This window comes from Amblyomma maculatum, chromosome 4, assembly GCF_055883805.1.
Source record: "Amblyomma maculatum isolate TAMU_Amacu chromosome 4, ASM5588380v1, whole genome shotgun sequence".
NCBI classification, from domain to species: Eukaryota; Metazoa; Arthropoda; class Arachnida; order Ixodida; family Ixodidae; genus Amblyomma; species Amblyomma maculatum.
In genome coordinates, this window is record NC_139347.1 from 112912020 (window position 1) to 112937072 (window position 25053).

Here is a 25053-nt window from a genome sequence, read left to right on the forward strand (position 1 = left end):
TTAAATTTGTTCGATGTTAGCGATTATTAGCCAGTGCATGCCAAGCATTATGAGCAACCTAAATAAATCATGGATCAACTTTCGAGATGTGGACGAAAGTAAAACTAGTGAGGTAAGTTATAAAGGTATAGCACTCCTGCACTGGTACACGGGCGTGTCTGAATGCTCTTTATGCGCCGTCGGCAGAGCGCTGTTCTGGGCTTTCTCAGAGGTCCATGGCTCTGTTATTGGTTGTCTTACAGACCTTTATTTTTGATCACTAGGAGAAAGCTGGAAACCCCTTCAGCATTAAATAGGTTTTCCGAGGGCAGTTTTGTTTGAAAGCATTAGCTGAAACTGAACACTGAAGACTGATTAAGCACCACGAGGGATTTGCATCACCTACTGGGTATCGTCCACATGAGTGCGTTTTTAATCTCAGCGCAGATGCGTCCTCTGCCCCTGAATCACCGGCGGCTGCCCACAAACCGCGCCATTCGTAATGCCTGCGTATTTGGGGTCACATTCATCCTCTGCAATTATGTTCGTTTACATGCTTCCGAGCCGTGCACAGATGCGACAGTTCTGTAGCCACTTTCCTGGCAGCAGTTAAAAATTTTTCATTCGACTGTGGTGCGTTGTGGCATTCAACGCCGATTAAAACAGCTATGACGGCATGAAGCTTTTAAAGCTTTCTTTACTGCGACCCTCGTCAACCCCACAGTACTTTTTTTTTACGGATGATGCGGTGATATTAGCGCACCGCTGTTTATATATTTTGTTTGCTGAACACTTGAGCATGTACATCAGATAGCTAAACCTAGGAGGGTTATATTTGCTTGCAAAAACGATTATCTTGAATAAACAAAGAAATGCTAAGCAGGCGTCAAGATACCATTAAGAGGGTTGCGCTATGGAAAGAAGCCACCGCTCTCACTTTCCTGCACAGCAGGCGTAAATCCTGGCACATATTCGATTTTCAAGGCGCGTTAGAGCCTTTGACAATAACTAGCCCTGGAAGGGATGAACTCGTTTCGGAGAGCGATGATTGTGCACGTGCAAACCAAAGAAATAATATTGCTCTCCTCCATATGTCACTGCACGACTGACATTATTGGCTCCACTGCAATTTGGAAGGCGAAAATAGAAAATGTCAACAACCAAAGCATAGAACAGCTTGCAATTTTCGGGCTAGAACATGCCGCAATTTGGAGATACAATTGTTACCAAGAATAGAAGAACCACGCACGTAAGTTATTTGAACATGTAGTCTTAAATGCATGAAAGACAGTGTCATCGCATTTCCGGCCTTGCGAGTCGGCATTTGCGTCAGTAACAGCACTGATTCTTTCGCTAAATTAAAACGGCAATGATGATATAAGATTAATATTTGCCATCTGCAAGAGCAGGCTATTAAATATCCATTTTTGAAGAATATATGCAAATATCCTAATACCTGACTTATTGTAGGGGTTTAAGGCTACCGTAGGGATGTGCTAAGAATATTACTCAAGCAACCACCAAATACGATATGTGATGGTTAGTTTTGTAGCTTTAAAAACGTCTCGCTCTATCGACACATTCACAAGAATGAGCCTTTACTGAAAAGACATTACTCTCTTCAAAGCGTCCTCTCGATAAAAATTCGATGTAGATCATACATATGGGGTTTACGTTCGAATGGGTCCAGTAAGGCACAAACGCAAATGAGATGACACACGATGGAAAAGCGATACATTTTAATGCGACGTTTTGGCCGGGTTTCGGTCTTTGTCAAACAAGTGTGCGGTCTGCATTCGTTTGCAAAGACCGGACCACGGAATAAACTTCGACATAAATAATATCGTTTGTCCACTGTGAGTCATCTCATTTATGTTTATATTTATACACGTTATCTTTCCGAAAAGTCCTAGCCAACGGCAATGGGTCCACGATGCTTACTCTCAGCGATCTATTGTGCGACGCACCATCTGTTAACGGCATGACGGCTACATGGTGGCGATGCACGACAGCATAGGGTCATGACATTTTGCAGCGACCTGCCAGTGAACCGTGTTGGTATAAGCTTCAGCTGTCGTGCTTATGTGTTCCCAGCTGGAGGCTAGAAAAGCAGCTGTAAATAAGCGTAGAAAGTTTGTACAGTTGGTTTCTAGTACAATTGTCAGGCATTTTTCCAGCGCACGAAAAAGGCAAGGGCAAAGGTAGAAGAGACAATTCGAACTCCGGTGAATATGGACCACATCCATAGCACAGACCTCAAGAATTGCATTCATAGCACTTCCACCCTTGGGATGGAACTTATCAGGAAAAAGCCATCGTTGATACAAACAGCGCCGCGACATTAAATTTTTATAGTCGACAACTTGAGTGAAAATGCTCCACCCTTATTTTCCATTCTATTTGCACACGCTCACGTGAAAATGGCAGCAAGCGGCGGGCCAATTTTTTTTCTGCCAACTCATGTATGCATATATGACGCCTGCGTGTATTATGATTAATGTGCTGCTAAAGAGTAGTAAGGAAGACGCGTTTATTTTCAATTTTTCTCGTTCCGCACCGCATCTCAATGTCATTTTCGGTCCGATACATCTACGTGTAGAAACACTCAATATAATGGAAACTTCCTGGAAGGTGCACAGCAAAATGCAATGCAGATATTAGAAACATTTCCACGTATGTGCTCTTCGTGTTTATGAGAATCCATGCATTCATCACGGGTTCCATACAGCTCAGTTTCAATGCGATTTGTAACGTGCTTTGTTCTTTTTATATGCGGGTTAAAATTTTCCTCTATGCCCCTTTTGCGTGAGAACCTGACCCTCCCTACTTCTTCCGCTTTCTACGGCATGTCTACGGATAGTATAAGTTTTAAGCTGCTTTAGGTCATTGCTAAAGATGAGTGATATAGCAAACTTAGGATGGCAGTTCCTATGGACGAAATGTTCGCGACAGGCAATAAAACCCGGATGATTTTCTCTTACTCTACAGCACGCATACCTGAATGCTTGTTTCTATCTTTCCGAAATCTATAATATATATGGCCATACCCAGCACTAACTAAAGTTAGACGTTCCTTGTGTAAAACAGTGCCTTTCCACTCTTCTCTCCTTCGCTGCTGCCGTATATGTTTGAGTTAGATTTGGTTTCAAAAGTATCCGAACGCAAACAACTACAGAAATTCCCAGCGCGCTCCCTACACTGCGCGTAGCACGTACTCAGCTCCAACAGACGCCCTAAGCATCAGGCAGATGGGCCAGCTGTCCAGATGAGGACGGAAACAGGGAAACAGGCGAAGCAGAGCTTCGGAGCAGGAGTAATTTCAGGCGCAACAGCCAGATTCGCCAGTTATATAAAATGCGAAAATGATTTGTTTTCCGATGACAAATTTGTACTAAAATCAATGCGATTTTGTTCAAATTATTGACACCAGAGAAAATGTAGGCCCCCTGAAATTTGATGAAGCATCGTTATTTTAAGAATACGAATGTTGATCCCAGTGGTGTACGGAGATCCATATAAAAGCTGACGACAGAAACACTCAAACATAAAACGGACTAGATATCTGTTATAAGTAAATCAACATCAAGTCAGCGCATAGTTTTCGATACTTTTGAAAATTAATTGTCCAACAAATCTTCGAAACCCTTCAGCTGAAGCAGAGGAAATGACCCGAACGCGCGTTCAAACCAGGCTACACATGTCTGGTTTTTCATCATGTGCAGCCAAAACAGGTAAGTACCGTTGTCAAACATAATACGCATCAAAAGGGCCAACAACATGCAAGCTTAGTGAACAGTTTCCCCTCATACAAGCCTCCGGCTAAGGCGGCAGAATTTTTTAAATTGGTCCCCGATAAAGTTGCAAAACACTGTATACGAGAGACAGAGTACTCTATAGCAACGCTGAAAAGCTTCAAGTACGGATGTCCCAGTGGGCATGTGTTTTCTAAACACGCCTAATTGCGTAATTTCGGAAATCAGCATTGCCGATTGGGAACACATTGCACAATCTTCTCTTGCTAATTCTGAGCGCACAAGATAGCCTTAAGCTGCGAAGACATAAGGTTGCTCATGGGTTTCACGAGTAATATCTCCCCTAGAATTTTTTCGCAATCTGCAGACAGAGCGAGAACATCACGAAGATTTTCTTTCCCTCTGGACGTCAGTACATGCGTGTGCATCCATGATAGTGTGCGTGCGTCTCCACACGTGTGTTCTGCAAAAACCGGGTTGAGCGCGCACAATTCACGGAAGCAGTACATTTCACACCTTTCAGTAAACCTGTCTAGAAGCAAGGCGCCCGAAGTGGCACAATGAGTCCTTCCATAACACTCACTTCTCACGGTGTTCTTGATGCTTTCGGCGAGCTCCTGGCGGTCACACTTGTTACCTTCATCCGTGAGGATCACGGCTACAGCAGGCACCTCTCCCAATTCCCTATTCGGTAGGCCTACCACAGACACCTCAGCAATTTCGGCCCCGTGTTCCCGAAGCAGCAGTTGTTCCAATTCGGCCGGAACTACCTGGTTCCCCATGCACTTGATCATCTGCTTGAGCCGTTCGACGATGTAGAACCGCCCGTCCTCGTCATAGTAGCCACAGTCGCCTGCAACCCGAACCGCATTGATGTTCAGCGTCAGGGCCATTCAAATTCAAATTAGGAGGAAGCAAATTTTTTCTTGAGAGCAAACGATATAGTGTATTTAGCATCGCCTTTTTCATTCCGCGAATAAAACCTTCGGTAACAACAACTCTTGGTGGTCTAAGCTTCGCGTGGCCCCTATTCGTCCAGAGGGCTTGGCTATGAACCCTTGCGGTGCCACATTAATTGTACTGAATTATTTCCTTTTCTGAACTTTTCTCAGTGAAGCAACTTCCTCGCCAATTTTCACTTTATTTGGATTGTCCCTGATTTCACTACGTTTATGTGATTGTGAAGTGCTTGAAATTCATACTCTAGATTACGCGCTTCGGACGAGCGATCTTGTCGGCAAATCCGAATATTTTGTCAACCTCCACTTACAACAGTGGCAGCGGCTATTCTGTGGAATGCGCTTTATAGAATATTGCGTAAAATGGCCATCTAACCACGTTAGGAGTAAAGGAGCGATTGTTACAAGTGATAGCCAGAATGTGCCAAACCACCAAGTATGGATGCTAGTTAAGATAAAACCAGGAATTGCTCCTAACCACGAAATGTTTATTAAACGTTTTATATTAATGACTAGCAAACTATCTCGACCGGAATTCACGCCTAGTGAAAGCAGCTGCGCCCGAAGGGGTTTTACCTGTGCTGTCTCCTAGGTAGTTATGAGCTGCTTGGATATGATTTTCCGCTTCTTTAAATGAAAATGCGGAATTTTTCTCTTCAATGCGAACATCGCAAATACTGCGTTCTGATTTATCAGGAGCTTCTGCAAGAGATACTGAAGTACTTATTCTTGCGGCCCATTTCGTGTAAAGTGCACTGGGGTCATTTTACCGAGAAGCTGTCACCGTACCCGAGTTTGAGAGAGAGAGAGACAGAAAAAGACTTAAGGAGAGAGAGCTTTAAAGGACGAGTCAAAGCCTTTTCCGCGAGAACCTTGGGTGGCGCCGCCATGGCGCTGTGACATGCACTAATCTTTGATCCCCCTTTTCCTAAACAGAAGGCGCTGCCTCATCTTTAGTGAAATAGCGCGTCTGCCTATAAGCGGACGCCGAAAGCTGCCGTAAAACGAAAGAACGCCTCGTAAAGAGTGTATATGTGTACCGTTATGCAACGGAATGGCACGACTGATAGTCTGACTTGTCGACAGTTTGCTATGTAGTGAATGGTTTGGTTTGGCTTGTGGGATTTAAAAAGCTACTCAGGATATAAGAGACGCCGTAGTGAGTGAGGACCCCGGAAATTTTGACCACCTGGGTTTCTTACGTTCACTGATATTGCACAGCACTCAGGCGCTTTGATTTTCGCCTCCATCAAGTATAGCGAATGATAATTAGCGAGTGAAGTCAGCGTAGTGTTAACAAATATCATACCTGTGTCGTTGTATTTGCGCACGCGTGTTGAAGCTGCGGCTAGTACAACAGCGGTAACTTCGTGTGTTATTGTACCAGGTGAGTTTAATAGTATCGGCGCTTCATCTGAGGTGTGTCTGCTTGTAATGGTCGCGGTGACATCGTAAGGAAAAATGGAAGGCTCGGTACGATGCAGCTATATAGCTTTGAAGGGAAGGCGAGATGCTGAGGCACAATCAGTAGAAGGGAGGAAAAGAGTTGAAGCTCTATCGCGTCTACGCTTCAGGCGGAGTCCTTCAATCATTTCTGCCTATTGCGCCAACTAAATGAGCCTTCATTTCAGTATTCAGGTGCACTCATTATTCGTATGTAGTCAATCGTTTACATGACGAGAAACGAGAGGGTTTCCATTATTAAATTCAGCCACACTCACATCACACACTTCCCTACTTCTTACCCTCCTTCTTCCTGCTCGTCGCTTTGCAATATAGATGAACATTTCAGAGCAGTCATCCACGAGATATCGTCTGGGGCAAACGCACTTAGGTTGAGCACTGCTTCATGCGACTCAAGAGCCTAGGTCGTTCGCATAGCAATGGGCTGACTCTTTTACGGGAGCAGCTTTACGACCTCTCCCCCTTCTGAACGGAAGAGTCGGATTCGATTTTGTCTAGCCATCTACAAACACTCTTTGCGGGATTTTGGTAGTCGCGCCAAATGCCGTTTGATTTCGAAATCACACAGTGAATTTCATTTGACTGAAATATCTCAGTAGGTGTTCTTCGAGATGTAATTAATGTATATCAGCTCAGTCTCTAGGGGCCAGAGCAAACTAAGCGGGGCTTCTAATACCTTAAAGGCTATCGAATTTATTGAAACATATTGTGGCGGAAAAGACAAGGGAACACATGAAAACGAAACACACGTAACGGTGCTCTCCGAAGTACAGCTAGAAGCAAAATGAAAGAAAACGCGGAAGCGAGTGGCCTCCGCGCTTTCAAATCCGCTGTCACCAACAGGTGATGAAAATCAGTGGTAAAGACGCATTCAAAGTAAGCCTGGCCACCTGCTTTATAGCAGAGCATATCCTTGGTGTCACCCATTCTCGTGGTGTGTTGATGGCAGCGCTTTGCAAAGCGCGGAGGCCACGCGCTCTCGTGTTCCCTTTCTTATTGCTTCCAGCTGCACTTCCTTTTTCCATTCTTTCCGTGTTCTTGCTGATACGTTATGTTTCACGTACTCCAACTGGCGCACGTGAGCACCAATTCAAAACTCTTTCGATGTAAAACAGCCCACTGAAACGTAATTCTTGGTGCGCTGAGGTAACTAGCCGCATCAAGCCACCAAACTGAACAGAGAACAGTAGTCACTTAGAAGTTGTCTGTTTGGCAAGGTACATTTTATGAAATTCCGACACACTGTTAACCACCCCATAAAGATATTTCATAGCATTGCGAAATTTATTAGCAAAATTAGGCGGCCACAATTAAAATCAGTCAATGGAGTGGGTAGCTCACCATGCTCTAAAATTGCAAACATATCCCTCACTATATACGTTAATATCGCCAGGAACCTGGAAGAAAATGGGCCGTCGATAAAAAGGTCACCAGCCAATAAAGTTAAAATGAGGTTTGTTAGCAAGGCTTCAACTTTGTCAAGGATGCGGTTGTCAGTCTACCTGATAAGTATCATACGGTTACGCCCGCGGTGAAATGCTGTAATAAAACTACGACAATATGTTTGCGATTTGACGACCATGTAAGGAAATTTCACATCCATCTGCACTAGAATCTTCAATGGCTAAACAAAGCAATGCGTGCTTGTTCTAGGGGTCCATAATGTTATAGCACAATAAATACTAGGATGGAGATTGGAGACGAAGGACAGAAACAATGCTCTCTGTCAACCGAACTCCCGCAGCCGGAGATGAAGCAATTCTCATAGTTTTGTTGCGTAATGCATTCCTAAACAGATTTCAGGTGCTGAGCGTGCGGCAGCGATCAGAATAACTTTATCTTGTAATGCGAGATTCCGGTTACTTGCGAGCACTTGCTCTTTCGCCGTATCAATCCTCGCCCTTGTCTTCCCGAACATCATGAAACATTTAGTTTCTGGAGAACGCCTTGCTCGATTATGCCTAGGTAGACAGCACACGTCGCCTCGGAGAGAAGAAGCGAGGTTCGACAGTAACTCTGGCGTTAAATTTCAACAGTATGCCACTGAATAAAGTGAGCATCAAGCTGCACGCCTTGGAGTAGTATAAGACAAGTAGAACCGATTACCGTGCAAGCTATAAAATGTGTTTTGAGCACGTGAATCACTATCGCTGGCGATAATGCAGCGTCACAAAACCAAATGACGATTCATGTTGCACGGCAGATGATGTATTACATATATGCCATAAGAAAGATGGCATTAACTAAGTCAAGTGCATTTTCTTTCCTGTGCTCTGTAGGCATTGTAAATATTACTACAGACAGCAATTTTTGTGCAGAAAGAACAAGAATGAGGAATGATGACATGCGAGCTTCGTGCATTTAGATTTCCATTATTTTCGCTGCAAACTTTGCATTCAAGCTCTGAAATATTGCTAAGGGTCATTTTCCAGTAAGTAACGATGCGTACCTGACTTCAGCCAGCCATATTTGTCAAAAAGGTCGTCATTCTCCTTGAGCCGCTTGTAGTAGCATTTGACCATGGAGGGCGTGCAATAGCAGATCTCCCCTGTTTCATATGGGCCCAGTTGCTCACCGGTCTTCACATCCAGCACCTACAATTCCATGATATCAGACATCAATTTTTCCCATATTAATGGTCGATATTTACGGGAGCAAATTAAGTTATGAAAACACGCTCTGGACATATGAATTAGAAGCACTGAATAATCGATATCTGATTTTAATTTCGTTGCAGCCACTTATGGTACATTCAAATGTTTTGGCATGGTTCCTCGAATAACAAAAATTTCTCTAGGAATCAGTGTTATCATTTTTGTTCAGAATTTCACTAGCAGCCCTTAATGACTGAAATATCCTCAGATATACGGTGATGATTAGAAAGTTTGAACTCTGACCATGCATGGCGCGTGCCTCAGTTACAGAAGCCCTAAATGTGCCATCATTCTTCTTGAGTAAGGAAAATAATATAGTGGGGGCCGCGAAACCTACAAAACTATATTTGTTGTTGTTTTAGCAGCCGCCGGCACGCGGCCTTAGTACTCTGATTCTGGATCGCTTATCTATTCTGCATTCTTTGTTTGGTAATGCTAGATGTCGCGAGACGCACCTTTATCAGTTTTGGTGTCTCGCAAGATGCGTCAAGATCATTCTCGAAGATTCAGATCACTCGCGCATGTTTCTATAGTGTTCCAGGTTGTGCTAGTAGCAGTTTGCGATGTTATCTAGATTGTTCTGAGCAGCCTTTAAGTTGAGAATTCACGGGTGCGTCGGGCATTCTTTGTTCGACGATCGACGTGCACGTTTGTTGCTATCGCCGCCACCTAGTTGCTTAGTTCTTTTGCGGGCGCAAGTTAGCCCAATAAAGAGGTAATTTCAGTACCATCACGCCTGTGTCTTCTTTTGGTGTGCACGGCCCTGTCACCACTACGTGACAATGGTGGAGGTGCTTCCCATCGAGTCCCGGTTTACCCCTTTAAGCCAAGAGATCAGCCCTGTTCCTGTCATCCTGGGGGATCAGCCAACAGGCCAGCAAACCAGCCGTCGTCTTCAAGGGCTCCAACCGGAACACGTTCTACTGCCGGGCCCCGTTACACCTCGGAAGGCATCAAAGCTGACAATGGCTCAGCCTACAGCACCAGTTGTTTTCGTCCAACCCCGTGAGCCACCCTGCTTCCATGGACGACCGGTCGAGGATGCGGAAGACTGGCTCGACCTGTTCAAACGCCTGACAACTTTCAAAGCCTGGAACGACGAAACGAAACTCAGGCAATTGTACGTTTCTCTTGAAGTCATCATCATCATCAGCCTGACCATACCCGCTGCAGGGCGAAGGCCTCTCCCATATTTCTCCACTTAACCCGGTTCTGGTCTAGCTGCATCCACTTGACCCCTGCGAACTTCTTAATCTCATCCACCCACCTAACTTTCTGCCGCCCCCTGCTACGCTTTCCTTCCCTTGGAATCCAGTTTGTTACCCTAAGCGACCATCGGTTATCCTCTCTTTGCACTACCTGTCCTGCCCATGTCCTTTTCTTCTTCTTAATTTCCACTAGAATGTCGGTAACTTGAAGTATCTGCCCGAATATGGCTCGAACGTCATCAGGCAGCTTTGAAGGATTGGGAGATTTTCAAGAGTGTTTGACTGCCTTTACAAGCGTCGTTCGAAAGGAAAGAGCCCAGGCTCTCCTTCGATCAAGACTTCAACTTCCTAACAAGCCTGTCCTGACGTACGTTGAGAAGATGAAGCGCCTCTTTCGCCGCGCCGACCCTAACATGACCGAAGGTCAGAATTTGACATTTTTAATGCGAGCTGTTAAAGAGTCCTTTTTGCAGGGCTGGTCGGAAATCTGCCAAAACCCGTGGAAGAATTTCAAAGTCAGGCGTCGATCATCGCGAGGGTGATGGACACCCGAATGCGCTACTACGAACGACAACTCCAGCTTGTCTACGCAAGGCCTTACTGCAACGCATCTGCGAAAGGAGAGAGCCTTCGGGACCTCATCCGGGAGATGTGCGAAATGAACTCCATCGGTTGCTGCCGCCATTCCAACAACCCCAGATGGCGACGCTCAAGGACGTCGTCCATAAAGAAGTCAAGCAGGCACTGGGTGTTCTTCAATTGACGACTCCGACTGCTCTAGTGCAAGAAGCAGAATCCATGGACTATGCTGCTGCATTACGTCACTCTGCACCGCGACGTGACCTTTCTGGCTCTTGTCGCTACCGTCCTGTTCCCGAAACCCGCCCCCTGGCCCCCGCCCGTCAAGCCTACCAAATACCCCAAGCCCCAGGAAGTCCGACGCCTGGAGGAATGCGAACAACCGGCCATTATGCGTCCACTGCGGTGAAGCCGGCCATATCCTACGTCACTGCCCTTACAGACGCATAGGTCTGCGCGGCTTCGCCGTCAACACCCCGCGACCTCATCCTGGTGAGCGACCACAAGAAAATGACTTCCTGCGGAGGGGAGAGCAGGCGTCGCAAATTCTTCTCTCACGCTTACCCTCGCTTTACAGGGCCCGCTTTGCGTTGCCAGGCCGTACCTACGATGACAGTGTGCGCGGAAGGTCCCCAAGTCAGCGCAGGGAAACTAAATAGAGCAACCTTTGAAGGTGAGGTTGCTTCACGGCGAAACCACGAAGATCCTCCATCGCCGACTGCGAATCACGATGACGCAGCCATTATATCACCGATCCACAAGACGACAAGGGCGACAAGATCACGATCAGACTTCAAGCTGACATCGCCGCCCAGCGACGTGACGACGGTGTGCCCCGGCCGCTACTTCAGCACGAGACGAAGCAGTGATAGAACACCGAAGCCACCCTGCCCCCCACGGTGGAGCAGACGTTAGGGCGTTCAACTGTTGTGAGCGCAATCGAATCCCGACAGCGGCTGCCCCTTTTTGATGGAAGGGAAAATACGGGCGCTCGTTTGCACTGCGATGTCAGAGCGCGTTAAAGAACCCCAGGTGGTCGAAACTTGAGCACTCGACTGCTACGTCTTACAGCCTGAGCCGTTTTGTAACAATAACCTCCTTAGACCAAAACAAACCACCTGAATTAAAGCAACATTGATAAAGGGCCAATTTTAGTTGTGGCTTGATTCTAGTGACTAGTAAGCCACAAAGGACATAACGAAAATGCCGCCTGTTGAACAAAATGCTTTCACACTTAAAAACAGATGCTGTCATAATTTGCATTAGACTGCGTCTTCGCTTGCATGCAGTGAACGTGGATGTTACAAATCATATAGTTATACTTAATGCAATTGTGCTATTCTATTGGCAATTGGCTTCTTTTGGCGTTGACTAGGAGAGAATTATCTCATTGTCATTACTTAGGCCGCTTTGTTGCTTCTCTCTTTTTAGGTGTTGTTTGCAGTTTAATTCTTGCACATCATTGTTCAGCACTGCATTTGATAACAATTCTATTCCTAACATTCAGAATTTAGAGTAACAAGGCGAACATCTTTAGGGCATCAAATAGTTCTCGGCCCATTTTACAAGTGTTTTAAGCTGCCTCGAAATGCCTCCAATAAAAAACAAATTGCTCTACCTAATTTTGTATTCTATATGGACACTATTTCTCCTCGACTGATACCTTTTCCTATATCGAAGTTACTATCGAAAGGCACTCCAGCCCCTTCCGGGTTGGTTCATATGATTTTCAAGTTTTTTATTATGCCAGTTGTCCTGGAATATTTAAGGAGAACTGTAATCAAGATTAAGTGTCATAGGTGTTTCTATGTAAGATTTATTCACAGCTCTTTCTTTCAAACCTCGAAATGTGCACTGCAAAGAAGCATTCATTAGCATTCCAGATATAGGTTCTTTTTCTTATACATTTAGTGATTGGTGTCTAATTTTTCGAAAAGATTGTTGGGATCACTATTCACTCTTTGTGGGCATCTTACAATATTTTTAAAATCACTTGCGAATGTCTCTTCTGCCTGCTGTTTTCGAAATACGAGAACATGGACTGGTGTTCTATTGTTATGGAAGTAATGTTTTCTATAAATCACACCATGATTTCTGTACCACTTAGGGAGGTCTCCTTCTGCACCAAGATGCACATTTGTGACATACCTTTGCCTTTGCCATCGGTGTTGGAAAGCCCACGCTGGTTCCGCCATGCAGCTTGTCGATTGTTGCCTGACAAAATACTAAGCCACAAGATTCGGTCATGGCGTAGACGTTCAGCAGGTTCTTGAGACCAGCGAAAGTGTTGCGTGTGTCCTCGGCCACAGATTTTGGGAAGACGCTTCCAGTCACTACAATTCCTCTCATGCTAGGCAGACCTCGGCCGCGGCGCTGCATCTCACGCACCAAAGCTTGTAGCTGTGCCGGAAAAAATATAGCGCCTGTGGCCTGTGCGTAATGAAGAGGAACAGGAATAACTATGTGGGAAGCAAAATTCTACCCATTTCTAGACTATTCAGAATTTCATGTTCATTTATTCTTTGCAATGACCTTAGTCCCGCAAGTAGCTTACTATTCAACAACTTTCAATGGTAAGTGCATTTCATAGATTATCGCTTATATCGGCATGTTAGATTGAAATTGAGCATAGAAAATTCCAGCTAATGCTCTAAAACTATTTTTCTTATATTCGTAAACGTATAGGCCATGGATAGGGCAAGATTTATGACTCTCTGGGGTTTTTAAAGCTTGTTTTGAATAACCAACATCGATCATTTTACAACTGCAGTTACTAAACCACCCAAGAACTTTGCGTACGTAAATGTATCTTTATTTTTTTATTTTAAGCTATTGTAGGCTTTATAATAGCCCCAAGACGTAGGGACAAAAACAAAAAAAGTACACGTAACACTCTATTGGTAAAAGTGGAAATGCGAAATACGGACTGTTAACACTACAGAATATAAATACATAAGGCTGACAAAATAAAAAAAAAATATAAACATACTAAAACATGATTCTTAAGCAATGTCTGGTGAAAGTAATACCATTGGGCGATTACCTTGTACTTATCGACAGCATCCATGATTTCAAGAGGGCTAAGCATAGTGCGTGTCACTACACACGTGGCGCCGAGCAGCAACACGAATATGTTGTACATCATTCCAGACTGATGGGTAATTGGGTTATGGCTCAGCAGGACATCGTTTGGTTCCCAGGCTTTAAAAAAGCTGCATAAAACAGCAAAATTCTGTGGTAAATCTCAGAAGCCATTCGTGCTGAAATAGATGTTTGTGGAACGTAACCATAAAAAAGTCATCTGGAAGGCCATTGAGGGACCATTCAGTATCTGACGCTTGACGTCCGGAAGTTCCATGTACCGGGCGAGGAACAATAAAGAACTATACTTGTTTGCCTTAAAAAATTTTCATTTCACCTGTTACAAACGTGCGTCTTTCAATGTGCGGCTCAAACCTGCGACACCACTGTCGTTATTCATAGGACATAGATGCTGTCCACAGCAGTTGCGATAATTCACTAAGAGTATTCCGAGCTAAGCTTTGCACAAGTCCTGAAAAGACCATCTTTCATGCAACTATGGCATATGTGATAGTTCTCGACAAGATATCACGCTTTAGTCGAGTTCACATGTGTGCATAACCCTTCCTGAAGGCTAATAAAGTGAGCACTCACTAACAAATGATAAGCATTATAAATTCCATGCTTGCAATTCAAAACTGACCTGTAAACGCCGCTGAAATTTAAAGCTACTAGGCGGGCGATTAGAAAACTCATTGTTGCCGTTGTTTAGCTGGGACGATCAAGGCGTGTGAAACTATGAGAACACTTACTAGAAATGTACGGATAATGTTAAGCTAAGCTTTCAGCATCAGACGGGCCTCATTCACTTTGGTCTGATGGAAGGAAATATCACAAGAAGCAAAAAAGCGCCAGCATTCGTGCGGAAGCTGCATTAGCTCCCTACAAATGTTATTATTCAGCCACAGCTGCACCTCAACTTACCCAAGGTGATTTTTCGAAAGTTCGGAATATGTCCTGAAAGATTAAAAGTGCTCTCAAACGATACATAGCCTAGGTTCCTTTAACCAGCTGAAATAAAATGGCTCACACCTTATTGTTCTGATGATTCTGATGTTTATTCTGATGTTTATTTTCCTTGATTCTGATGTTTGTTCCAGCTTTTTTTTGTGGAGTTACTTAAGCTTTGAGTTTCAACATGTTTTTTTCCTAAGCCGGCATGTTATCGACCTAGACGCTGGAAAGTCTGATAATAAGAGCTTACTAGCATCACCATTTTTATTCTGTATTATTATAGCCAATATCATGAGAGTAACAAGATCTGGGCTAGTTAAGAATTTGTCCCATTATTCTATTTCATTTTGCATTTATTATTTTTACTTGACTTTAGTTACTGCAAGCTTTTCTTGCCGCTTGTTTTGTACAAATTCTTTCCATATTACTCTTCTACAAACCTAGATATGTTAATTTTGTGGGCTTGATCACGTCAAGATGTGACCATTCTTTAGGCATTCGATATTTTCGAAGCCGAAATAATATTGTCTCGTAAGCTGTTGTTCTCTATATGATTATAGCGTCTATCCAGGATGTCATTACTTGGTGTACGCAGTAACCACGTACGGTTTTTTGTTCAAGAGCATGAACTTTGTTCCTAAAAGATGTCTAGTGCAGGTGTAGAAAACTAAATACAAATGTTTCTTATGTGACCCTCACTCTGGGAATTTCCCTGTTACTCTTGTATCTGATAATTATCTAACATAACGCTTGTCCACAAAAATAACGAAGCTCTCCACCCATGACAGCCGAAATCGAATAGAGCTATATCTCTCAGAAAGGGTTAGGTGCATTTATTTGCGCAATGTGATTGCCAGGTTTACTGTTGGCAAATGCGCACGCGATTCCGATTTTTCTGCATTTTTTAGCCCAATAGCCATCCTTCTGCTACTGCCTATTACCTTCTAATGTAGAAGCTGCAGACGTAGTTATAGTGGGTGACCTCTGCCCCCTTCGGCAAACCAGTCGTCCCAGAGGTGTAGCAAACAGCAATGACAGTGTTTTGGGGATCGGTGACAGGGCACTCCTCGTAGTCTCGCTCATTCATCGCTGTAAATTCTGAAGCTGAAATAAATCCCGCACAGCGTCCCATACAGAAGAAGCCCTGGAGAAAAATAATCGATCATGTCAAACTCCTGCGGCAGGAAGAAAATTTCTCGCATGAGAACAAGACACTCACTAGCCTACCAACACATGTAAGTCATGCTTTAGGCGATGCGAGCATTGAAAGGAGCGTATTAGTAACGCTACCCAAAATACGCAACAAAGTCTGCCGAAGGCAGATATGCTACTTCTCCCCCCCTCCCCCATTTGCTGATTGAGCAGTCGAGCTTGATCACATCAGCCACCCGGTCCCTGACACATCATTCCACTAATTCCAAATGGCTTCAACATATCCAAGGTAACTGTTTTAGTGTGTGCAGCTTGAGTGATGCCAGACTGTCTTGTGTAATATTTGACTTCCCTCGATGTAGAAGTGGAACGGAGTAAACTCAACTGGAGATAACACTTATTATTGAATCTAGGCTCATTAAAGAGATGTCCTGAATTTTTGCTCAATATTAACTTTTTCAGGTGATAATACACAAGTGACAGCACCTTACTAGTGAACACATCGACCAACAAAGAGGCACGCGGCGCAGCGCTAAAGCCTAAACGCCCATCCCCCTGATAAAGAAAAAAATAGTGAACGCAGTGAAAACAGTGCCGTGATTATTCAACTGGAGTTGATGTTCGGTACAGCGAGACTAGGGTGCGGTGGCTGTGATGTAACTGGATATTTTTTCAGGTGAGTGCAGCAAAACGATTAGTGTTAGCTAACTCAGGCATTCAATGCAGTATCTTTAAAAGCGTTCAGAACTCTACTGCTGTTCGAGACTTAAGAAGGTTTGTACCTCACTCTAGGGGTAAGTCGAGAGTAATTTCTATTTGGGTGGAAATGTTTAGAAGAATGCGTCAATTCATGTTTCCAAATGCAGAAAATGTGTTTCTAGGGGGCTCAGCCAATTTCGCCAATCGGCCGAGTGCAGCAGTCAGAATGTCTCTCACATTTAAAGCATATTAAAAGGGGAATGGAAGAGCACTTTGCTGGGCCTCACATGCACACGAATGAGAGTTGCTGGATACAGTGACATGCAATAAATAACTCGCGATAATGGCAGCATTAGATATAGATTGACTGGCTGCGGCATTAGTTACGATGTTCCGTACTTGCTTCTTCTCACGAAAGATTCTGCAGGCGCCGCCGAATTTTTTTACACAGCTCGAACGTTAGCGGAAGCAGGCACAGGTCAAATGACTAGACCTCGAGAACTTAATGGTATCGAAATAAAGCGGTATAAAAAAAATCTATACGTGGGAATTAGCAGTGAAATAAAAGACGCATTTAAGGATCATGTGCTGACATCAACTGAGAAAAAATATCCAAGCTGCTATCCACAGAGAACCCTGCACCACATGATATGGTCAACACAATACAAAAGCGAATGCGTCTGGTGCGGAGACACTGCTACTCTATACCACACAACATGGGAATGTAGGGCAAGCCCCATAATGCCTAAAATAGATAGCCTAGTCCTGAGCAGTAGGAATACCTTCTAGCCGACTCGGACAAACAGCATCAGCTCATGCTGGTGCAGCGGGCCAGAGCCGCTGCTGGGGCCGACGGACTGCTGGACAGAGGACTGCGGACTATACTGCTCTTTCCTAACCCACTACCCCTAACCCAGTTTTCTCGAGTAAAGTTTATCAATTCACTGTGAAATATTCGCCATAAGTTCAGTAATAGAAATTCCTGGTGCGGGATAGGAGTCGGAAAAGTATTTTCATCTTGGCCGTCTATTCACAGAGAATTTATATTTAAAACAGTGGGAAGTACTTGGCGGGAAGAGGTCTATTCGTTCGTATTGTACCGCAATTCGCACTGCTTTCAAAACGATAAAGAAACAAGCTTACCATTTGTACTACTTTCCAGTAGATTTGTGGTATCGTTTTTAATATCGAAAAAGGAATGTCAGTACTTAGCGGTCACTGCTACTTTTCGCTACTAGGTAGGAGGAACGTAGTACGAAGACTAACCAAAGAAACCTCGCCTGTATTGCTAAAGTAGCGAAGATCCCTTCAAACTAACTGATAAACTAATAAATTCCTTGCAAATAACCATAAGGCCGCTGAGGTAAAATTGAATGATCCAATGTCTACCTTGATAACATCGTAGGCCCGAGGCCATCTTGTTATACACTATGTTGTTGAGGTAGGGAAGAATGGGATGAGAGAAGGACGGCTGTGGGGAAATGTTCTTTACCATAAAGACTATAATAAAGGGCTCTCTCAAGCTTATAAGCCAAATATAAGTTCGGAGAGGGTTGGGTTGGGAGGGAACAAATTGTGAGAAAGCGGCGATTTCAAGACTAAAGCCTTTATAGGCTCTTGAGTGTGGACAGGATTCGTGATCCCGCAGAGGATGCCACATTTTGATTGCCGAGAAAGGAATTGATTTATGTGTACACGAATATATGTGGAGAGAGTTAAAGATTGATTGCTGCAAAATTTTTTTGATGAGGAGCGATTCGTTATTTATATAGACCGAAATATATGAGCAAAGGAATATATGTGCCGAGTTCTTTTTTTTTATTTAGACTGAAAAAATAAATCTGGCACCAAAAAAAGCCAAGGACACCGATACAGGGTGCCCATCTCAAAACAATGCGTCAAAAGTTTGAAAAATGCATCAAAATTCTGTCAAAAAGGCGCAAGAACATTGCCAAACTTAGACATCAGGCCTTGCCATTGCGTTATAGTATCGAAACCATTCCAAAGAAAGAATGGGAAATAGAGTAAAAGAGAAAGCATCAGAGAAAAAGTAGAAAGAGTAAAAATGAAAAAAAAGATAAAAAGGAAAAAAATGAGCGTAGAAACGGTAAATGAGTGCAAAAAACCCCGGAAAGGTTTTCGCCTTATCGCACTTGGAGATCTCAGTTTTCAATAAAGTGGTTAAATTGACGCGTACTTTGAAACTAGAGCATAATTTGACATTAAAATCCCCTGTTGAAGAAAGAGAATCCTTTCATTGATAGCGATTTTCAGGGCGCAAACTTCACGACGTCCGAGAAACATGCACTTCCACTGTCTTCTTTGCTAGGTATTTGTAAACTTTCCGTCCAGTAAGTGGTCACCTTCATAACCTGCTCAGCGTCTTCAGTTAAACAAAGCTGGCGTAGGAGTAGCTCAGTGCACATGTATTAGGAGAGCAGACTACTTTGTGTATGGATGCTAAAGGACACCAGCGGACACGGCTGCCGCTTTTTTACCAAGGGCAACCAAAAGCGCGCGCGCACTACTCGATGTCACTTTTAGCGGAAGAATCATCAGGTGCGATAAATAATGCTGATCCGTCCAGATACGGCGTCATGTACAACCCAATGTTGCGATGGAACCATTGCCCCTACATCCTGATTCATATATCAGTTCAAAAACGAAAGGAGGGTGGGAGAATGATTTCACGAGAGCTAAAACTGCCTGATTATATGATATTTCGAATTTGTTTCGTTTCGGGATATATTGTACATGGTCTACTGAATATTTCAGCCGTGCAGTTCCTTTTTTTCGAAATTAGGGGAAAAAAATAGGAACGTTGTCACTCCACATGCACACTTTACTCCCACTTCAGTGTGTTCAAAATATGGTTATTATTATTGCGGTTCTTACGATGCTCTTGTTCTGCTTTCAGAGGGAAACGCCACGCGGATGCCTCGCGCCACATCCGTGTCAAGGAAGAACGAAACACCTTGTTACAGCTAGCGGGCTAAGCTCTTTATTGAGAGCTTTCAAGTTCTTCCTGGGTCGTAGCAGCATCCGCACGCTTCGGTGTCCTGGCCTCATCCCTCTTCAATGCCAAGGTTGTCACTGACATCTGCTGAAACCTTCCGTTTATGCCCAGAGCACAGGGAAGTTGTGCCAGAGCACATTCCGGTAGTTATGCGATCTCGCACTTGCACCCTGGAGCGGCTTTATATCCATATCTTGGCCCTCGCTTCTGTGCGCGGAATAACACCTTTACAACCCTCGTCTTAGGCGTCATTGATTAGTACGTATTGTAACTAGGCTTAATCATAGACCAGCAGGAAGTCCTCAACTCACTCGCAACAATGCCAGCTACACTACAGTTAACGCCAACCACGCAATTGGCTTCACAGCGCAGTTTGGCCTGTGTCGGGAGGTTCTGTCTTTACAATAAGGCTTGAGACCTCGTATGAGAAAAATTCTGCTTTCCTACTAACGCCTGGCGAAATCTTGAATGCTTAACCCAACCTCGAGGGGGCATCCCCACTCTTACGAGTTGCGCGTGCTCTGGACCCTTCTGCAACAGGGGGCTATCCGCAGCGAGATCCTTCCGCACATTTTGCGTACTACCTCTCCTACTGACAAGGCACCTGCGCCCATTGATTCACACTCTTTTCAAATGGCCTCTGGCTGCTCGTGAACTGGCCTAGCGAATGCGAGTGACCTCACCGCATATCCATGCGACGCCGCTTCAGTCCCCATGGCTCCCGACTCTCCTGAGCCGCTTACCATTACCCAGGCAAGAAGCGCTTCGGCAGCGTTCTCAGCCGCGTTTTCCTCCGTGCTTGCTGCGCTGTTTTGAGCCAACTGGCGAGACGGGCTTACCACATCTGCGGTCCTGGGCGGAGGTGGCCATAAGGATACTTTATGAGCTGGACCAACTGGCCTGTTTCTCTGAGCGGGTTGAAAAGGGTGCGTCGGCACCAGGCAGTAGCCTGACAACTAGCCCTGGATCGTCTCAAAAGGAACTCGTTCGGTGGACCACACCTGCGGTTTCACTCGAGGCGTATCGGAGTGGCGGTGTAAACCTCTGCCATCAGGACATCGCATAAGGGCCCCGCCAGGAATCAAACCATGCTCTTACGCATCCCAAAGCACATCAGCCCAGTACACTAACCACTTCACAACGGCGACCTTTTTTTTACACAATTACAAAATATACAACACGTGTATATTTAAAAGTTCGCCAAGCAGTTTGCCGGCCGTGAAAAAAATGAGGCCGTTTCATTTGTGGTAGCTTCCCAAACGCTAACTCGGTTTCAGCACCACAGTCTGTATCTTTCAATACATGTATGAGTTTTGCAACACCCTCGACAAAATATTTATATATAGACCTCGCTCCAGTGTCACAACGTTAATAATCTGTAGCACTGCGCCACATAGAGTGCAGCCCCGACAAGAATGTAGCATTGTGTGATACAGCATGGTCGTGAACGGGTAGGAACCTTATACCTCGCACTCGCAGTTTAAGAGGAAGTTTCTTCTTAATTGTACGCTGTAAAACGTCCCAAAAAATTGAGTTATTACAATCTATGAAAATGTGTTCAGTTGTTTCCGAATTGATCCACAGGAAACAATTTGTCCCCCCCTCCCTTCCTCATGGTACATAAATTCTTTTTTGATATAACCAAGTTTTAACAGGTAGGGTACCAGCGTAAAGATGGAAGAAGAATGTCTTGGTTACAGGCATAACCCCCATCTTTCTCACCATCTTCAACACATCTTAAGCAGCTTTATTTTGGAAATCTGTCTGTACAGAGGGACTGGAAAGACCTTGTCCACGAGGTACTGCTTTATGCGCTTTTCCACTATCATATGCAAATACTCCTGTGTAAAACTCGTGGCAAGAAAACGATAAGCGTTATCACCTCTCGGAGATATTGCGACACACCATAACGACCCTCTTCACTTCGTCAGTTGCTGCGGGTTATATACATCATTTTATAGCACTACTTACTCTTTCGCGCTTAGTATCCTTTTCTCCAGTGCGGTTGTCTTTCAACATTGACATGTAAACACACTTAACATTTTTTTTTATCACCAGGCCATCCAGGCCTCGCCAAGCCAGGCTAGGATATAGCCAATATCATTCATCATTCAAACGTATCTGTTTTTAGCACGCACATCTCAGAATATCTTATTATGTTACATTCTGGCTATTTTTGTCCTGTTAGAGCCCGTTTTTCGTTCTCCTGCAAAGATATCTCGTACGGCGTCGCATTTCATAGTTCACATTTAGCTTCACATGCTGCCGCCGGAGCAGAGCCTGAAGTATTTCACCTCCCATTATGCTTTTTGCATATGCAAACCCTTAAATACGCATCGCTGTTGCTATGCTGTATTGAATAATAGTGCGGGTGGCGACGTGTTTTGAGTTATGCCCGAACATATTTGTTATGTTCCTGTGAAAAGGCAAATTTATTCTCTGCACTTCGCATTGTAGACTCGTCATCAGTTGCAGATATGAACGTGTGTGACATAAGGTCGGAAGCCGTGCAGCGATTGTTCTTTGCATTTACAGCATACGCTCACTGGAGCACATGCAGAGATGAAGGATGCAAAATGAACTTTGAATAATGTTTACTTCATTCAAATTTGAAGCAACGCTTTTTGTTTTTAATCTTGGTACACTTTAGCTGGGACACCACATGCGTATATCAACATTTGCCTTTGCACCCGTGCACAAACAACTCCTGATCTAGGAGCACATCCAACTCTTGTATCATGGTACGCAGGACATATTCAGAACTCCGATAACTCTAAATATATATTCTTCGTGCGATACATATGCGTTAAAGGAGCTTTAAGGAACAGTAGGACCTACATGCATATCCTGTGCGTTCTTCTACTAGTCCTGCATACTTCTTTATGGGTGCTTTATGCCCGGTATCGGCTCCGGCATGCTCACATATCATTTCGTAGAGGACTTATTAAAACTGCATATATGTCTTTAGTAGGAGCAAAAGCATACAGCATAGCGCCATCATTTTTGAAAACCGGACAATTGTGATCAATTTAATATATCGATTCAAGTCTAAACCGCAGTCCTGTCTTTACTCCCACAAAATAGTATGATTTACCAGAATATGCCAATATCTTATAGCAATTTTATGAAGCAAGCTGCGTCATGTTATTATATCCTTAAATAAGCTCAGTAAAATATCCTCAATTCCTCATCTAAAGCTGTGATCGCCCATAATACGATAAACAAGGAGAGAATGATCACGAAACGAAAAACATTCTTAAATACTATTCAGCACCTCAGTTACTGCAATCAACCTGTTTTTTTTTTCTGCACAAAACAGTCCTTATAGGGAGTTCATTGATCTCCCGTGGTTATTGCGGAATTTTCATATTTCTTCACACCAGCTAGCATCGGCGCTGCTATTTCATTTTATTCTCTCAAGGGGCGATCGTAAGTCCGTATCGTGTACACTTACCTTAAGGCCCAAACTGATGGTAGCATTTCTTGCCTTTTCCGCTTGCTCTTCGTCGGTGAGTATATGAATGCTGTCGCTGTCTTGCGCTTGATAGCGAAGTTCCCCTGCAAAATAGGAGTGCGCCGCGCTGAAACGAAGGTGGTTGAAAACGAAATGCCCGCTGCCTAATAGCCATATGTTTCGGCGCCAAATGAGGAGCATCGCCAAAAACATGCAATGGTGCCAAAGCGATGAGCAAATAAATGGACTACGACACATAAAAAACATAAGCAAAATCTGGGCGACCGGATTGAATGAGAAAATGAAATGAACTGTATATTCAGCTACTTCCTACTAAATACCAACGTGTTAACGAATGTTTCTTTCTAGCATTTCACATCTTGGGATAATGTTTTTAATACACAGCATATTTAATTTTAAAATTAGTTGAACTACTCGGGGCGAACGTACGAGAAAAAGCCTATTTTTTCCACTCATTGAAAGCTCATCAACATTGCCTTGAATATGCATATAAAATACAATTTCTCACAGTTGCCTCAGTATAAAAATTGCGTCCCACAATCCTAGATTCTCATACGTTAATGCTTAGGCCCACGAACGCTCAAAACTGGTGAATAATAAGTCAAACTCAACTAAAAGAGCACAGTAATTCCCACAATTTTTACAATTCGCAACATGATCGCCTTAGTTGGCTATTCGATTAACGCCTTTTGTATGGCTTCGTTTTTGCCACTACACAAATTACACTGAGGAACATTCCAAATTATCAAATATTTTTAAAAATTTTGTCTCTTTCGAATAGGTGCACCTATGGACCATAGAGTGTTGCTGTAGTGGGTAGGTTGTTTTCTGAGCTTTTAGCACAAATATGTACGAACGCTCTCTCTGCCATGTCTCAAAAGTGTATTTATTTTAAAAGTATATTTAAGAAGTTACCCAGAGCAGTTTCGCAAACCGATGACGGAAGCAGAGCAAGATAAATTGCTTTGCGGACAAGCAGACCACGAGGTAGTAAACCAATACTCTCGTACACACGGCTACCACTAGACCAACGTCGTCCTAACAAAATTCAATTTTATTGCAACTGTTACTCATCGCGTCTTTCAGGCAGTGATGGCGCGAAAAGATCGATTGTTTTTAAACCGGCGGCTTACCTTCTGTGAGCGATGATTTTGCGAGTACGATCGTCGCACCTGCTAGAACGCAACCGTACATGGCGATCAAGTTTTCCGCGCTGTTCTTCAGATGTACGCAGATTCGGTCACCAGGAAGGACGCCGTGCTGGCGAAACCCAACGGCGTACCGAAGCAATAGTTTGAGCATCTCCCCGCGGGTCAAACTTATTTTATCATCCACCTGCAACCACCGAATGATTATATTACATTACCTGGAATACACTTCAGCAAATCCAAGTAGGAAAGCATTGCTCCCGCACTGCTCCGCGTGGCGCTCACTGCCGGCTCCGGAGCATCCAGCTTAAAGTTCAGAGCCTGTGAAGTGGGCTTTCACTATAGGCCTGATGCAACTGCGCGAAGCCTTGGGCATGACATTACGCGTCATAATAAACCACCCTTCATTTTACGTGATCCAATAACCTTGGTATGCATTCATAGAAATATATAAAGGAACAACTAAATACCACCATAGCTCTACAAGTAGCCTATGGTTGGGATGACATTAGAAGTCCGATAAAGGAAAACCAGTCATTTCTCATAAATCGTACCAATTAGCAGACTCATTGATTACGTCCCAGCTTTTCGTGAAGACAGTACTGGAACTGACTGACGGACTTATGACGTCTAGGCACCGCGGGCATTACCCTACTTGGAAGCTACGTTGTAGCACGGCACTGAAACTGCTCTTCGTTCTCTGCGAACATGTATTGACTGCTCCACGTATTGGATTGTTATTGAGCCCGGACGATCATCTCGTATGTCGGCCGTAGTTTAAAATACAGCAAGCTGAGAGGAGCACTGCCGAAGTATGTCGGTAAAGGTGAACTGTTTGAGACTACTTAGAGTCAGCGAATGGGGCGAGCAACAATAAGGGGGGGGGGGGGGTGGAGAAACAAGCTTAGCAGACTTCAGTCATTACTGCTATCG

The 25053-nt window shown here is 44.1% G+C and overlaps 1 protein-coding gene across 6 annotated transcripts in view; it reads right to left on the reverse strand.

Moving 5' to 3' along the window:
- Positions 1-25053, reverse strand: part of LOC146191967 (putative 4-coumarate--CoA ligase 3) — a 64187-nt gene that overhangs the window by 20359 nt on the left and 18775 nt on the right. For 5 of the 6 annotated variants that reach the window (XM_084602352.1, XM_084602351.1, XM_084602353.1 and 2 more), the window contains 7 exons: positions 24106-24307; positions 22952-23055; positions 15572-15774; positions 13639-13807; positions 12744-13025; positions 8604-8748; positions 4315-4584 (listed from right to left, as the gene is read on the reverse strand). In XM_084602352.1, the coding sequence (XP_084458478.1) occupies positions 4315-4584; positions 8604-8748; positions 12744-13025; positions 13639-13807; positions 15572-15774; positions 22952-23055; positions 24106-24307 (1375 nt within the window). The remainder of the gene's footprint in view (positions 1-4314; positions 4585-8603; positions 8749-12743; positions 13026-13638; positions 13808-15571; positions 15775-22951; positions 23056-24105; positions 24308-25053) is intronic. The other variant, XM_084602355.1, reaches the window with a different exon arrangement.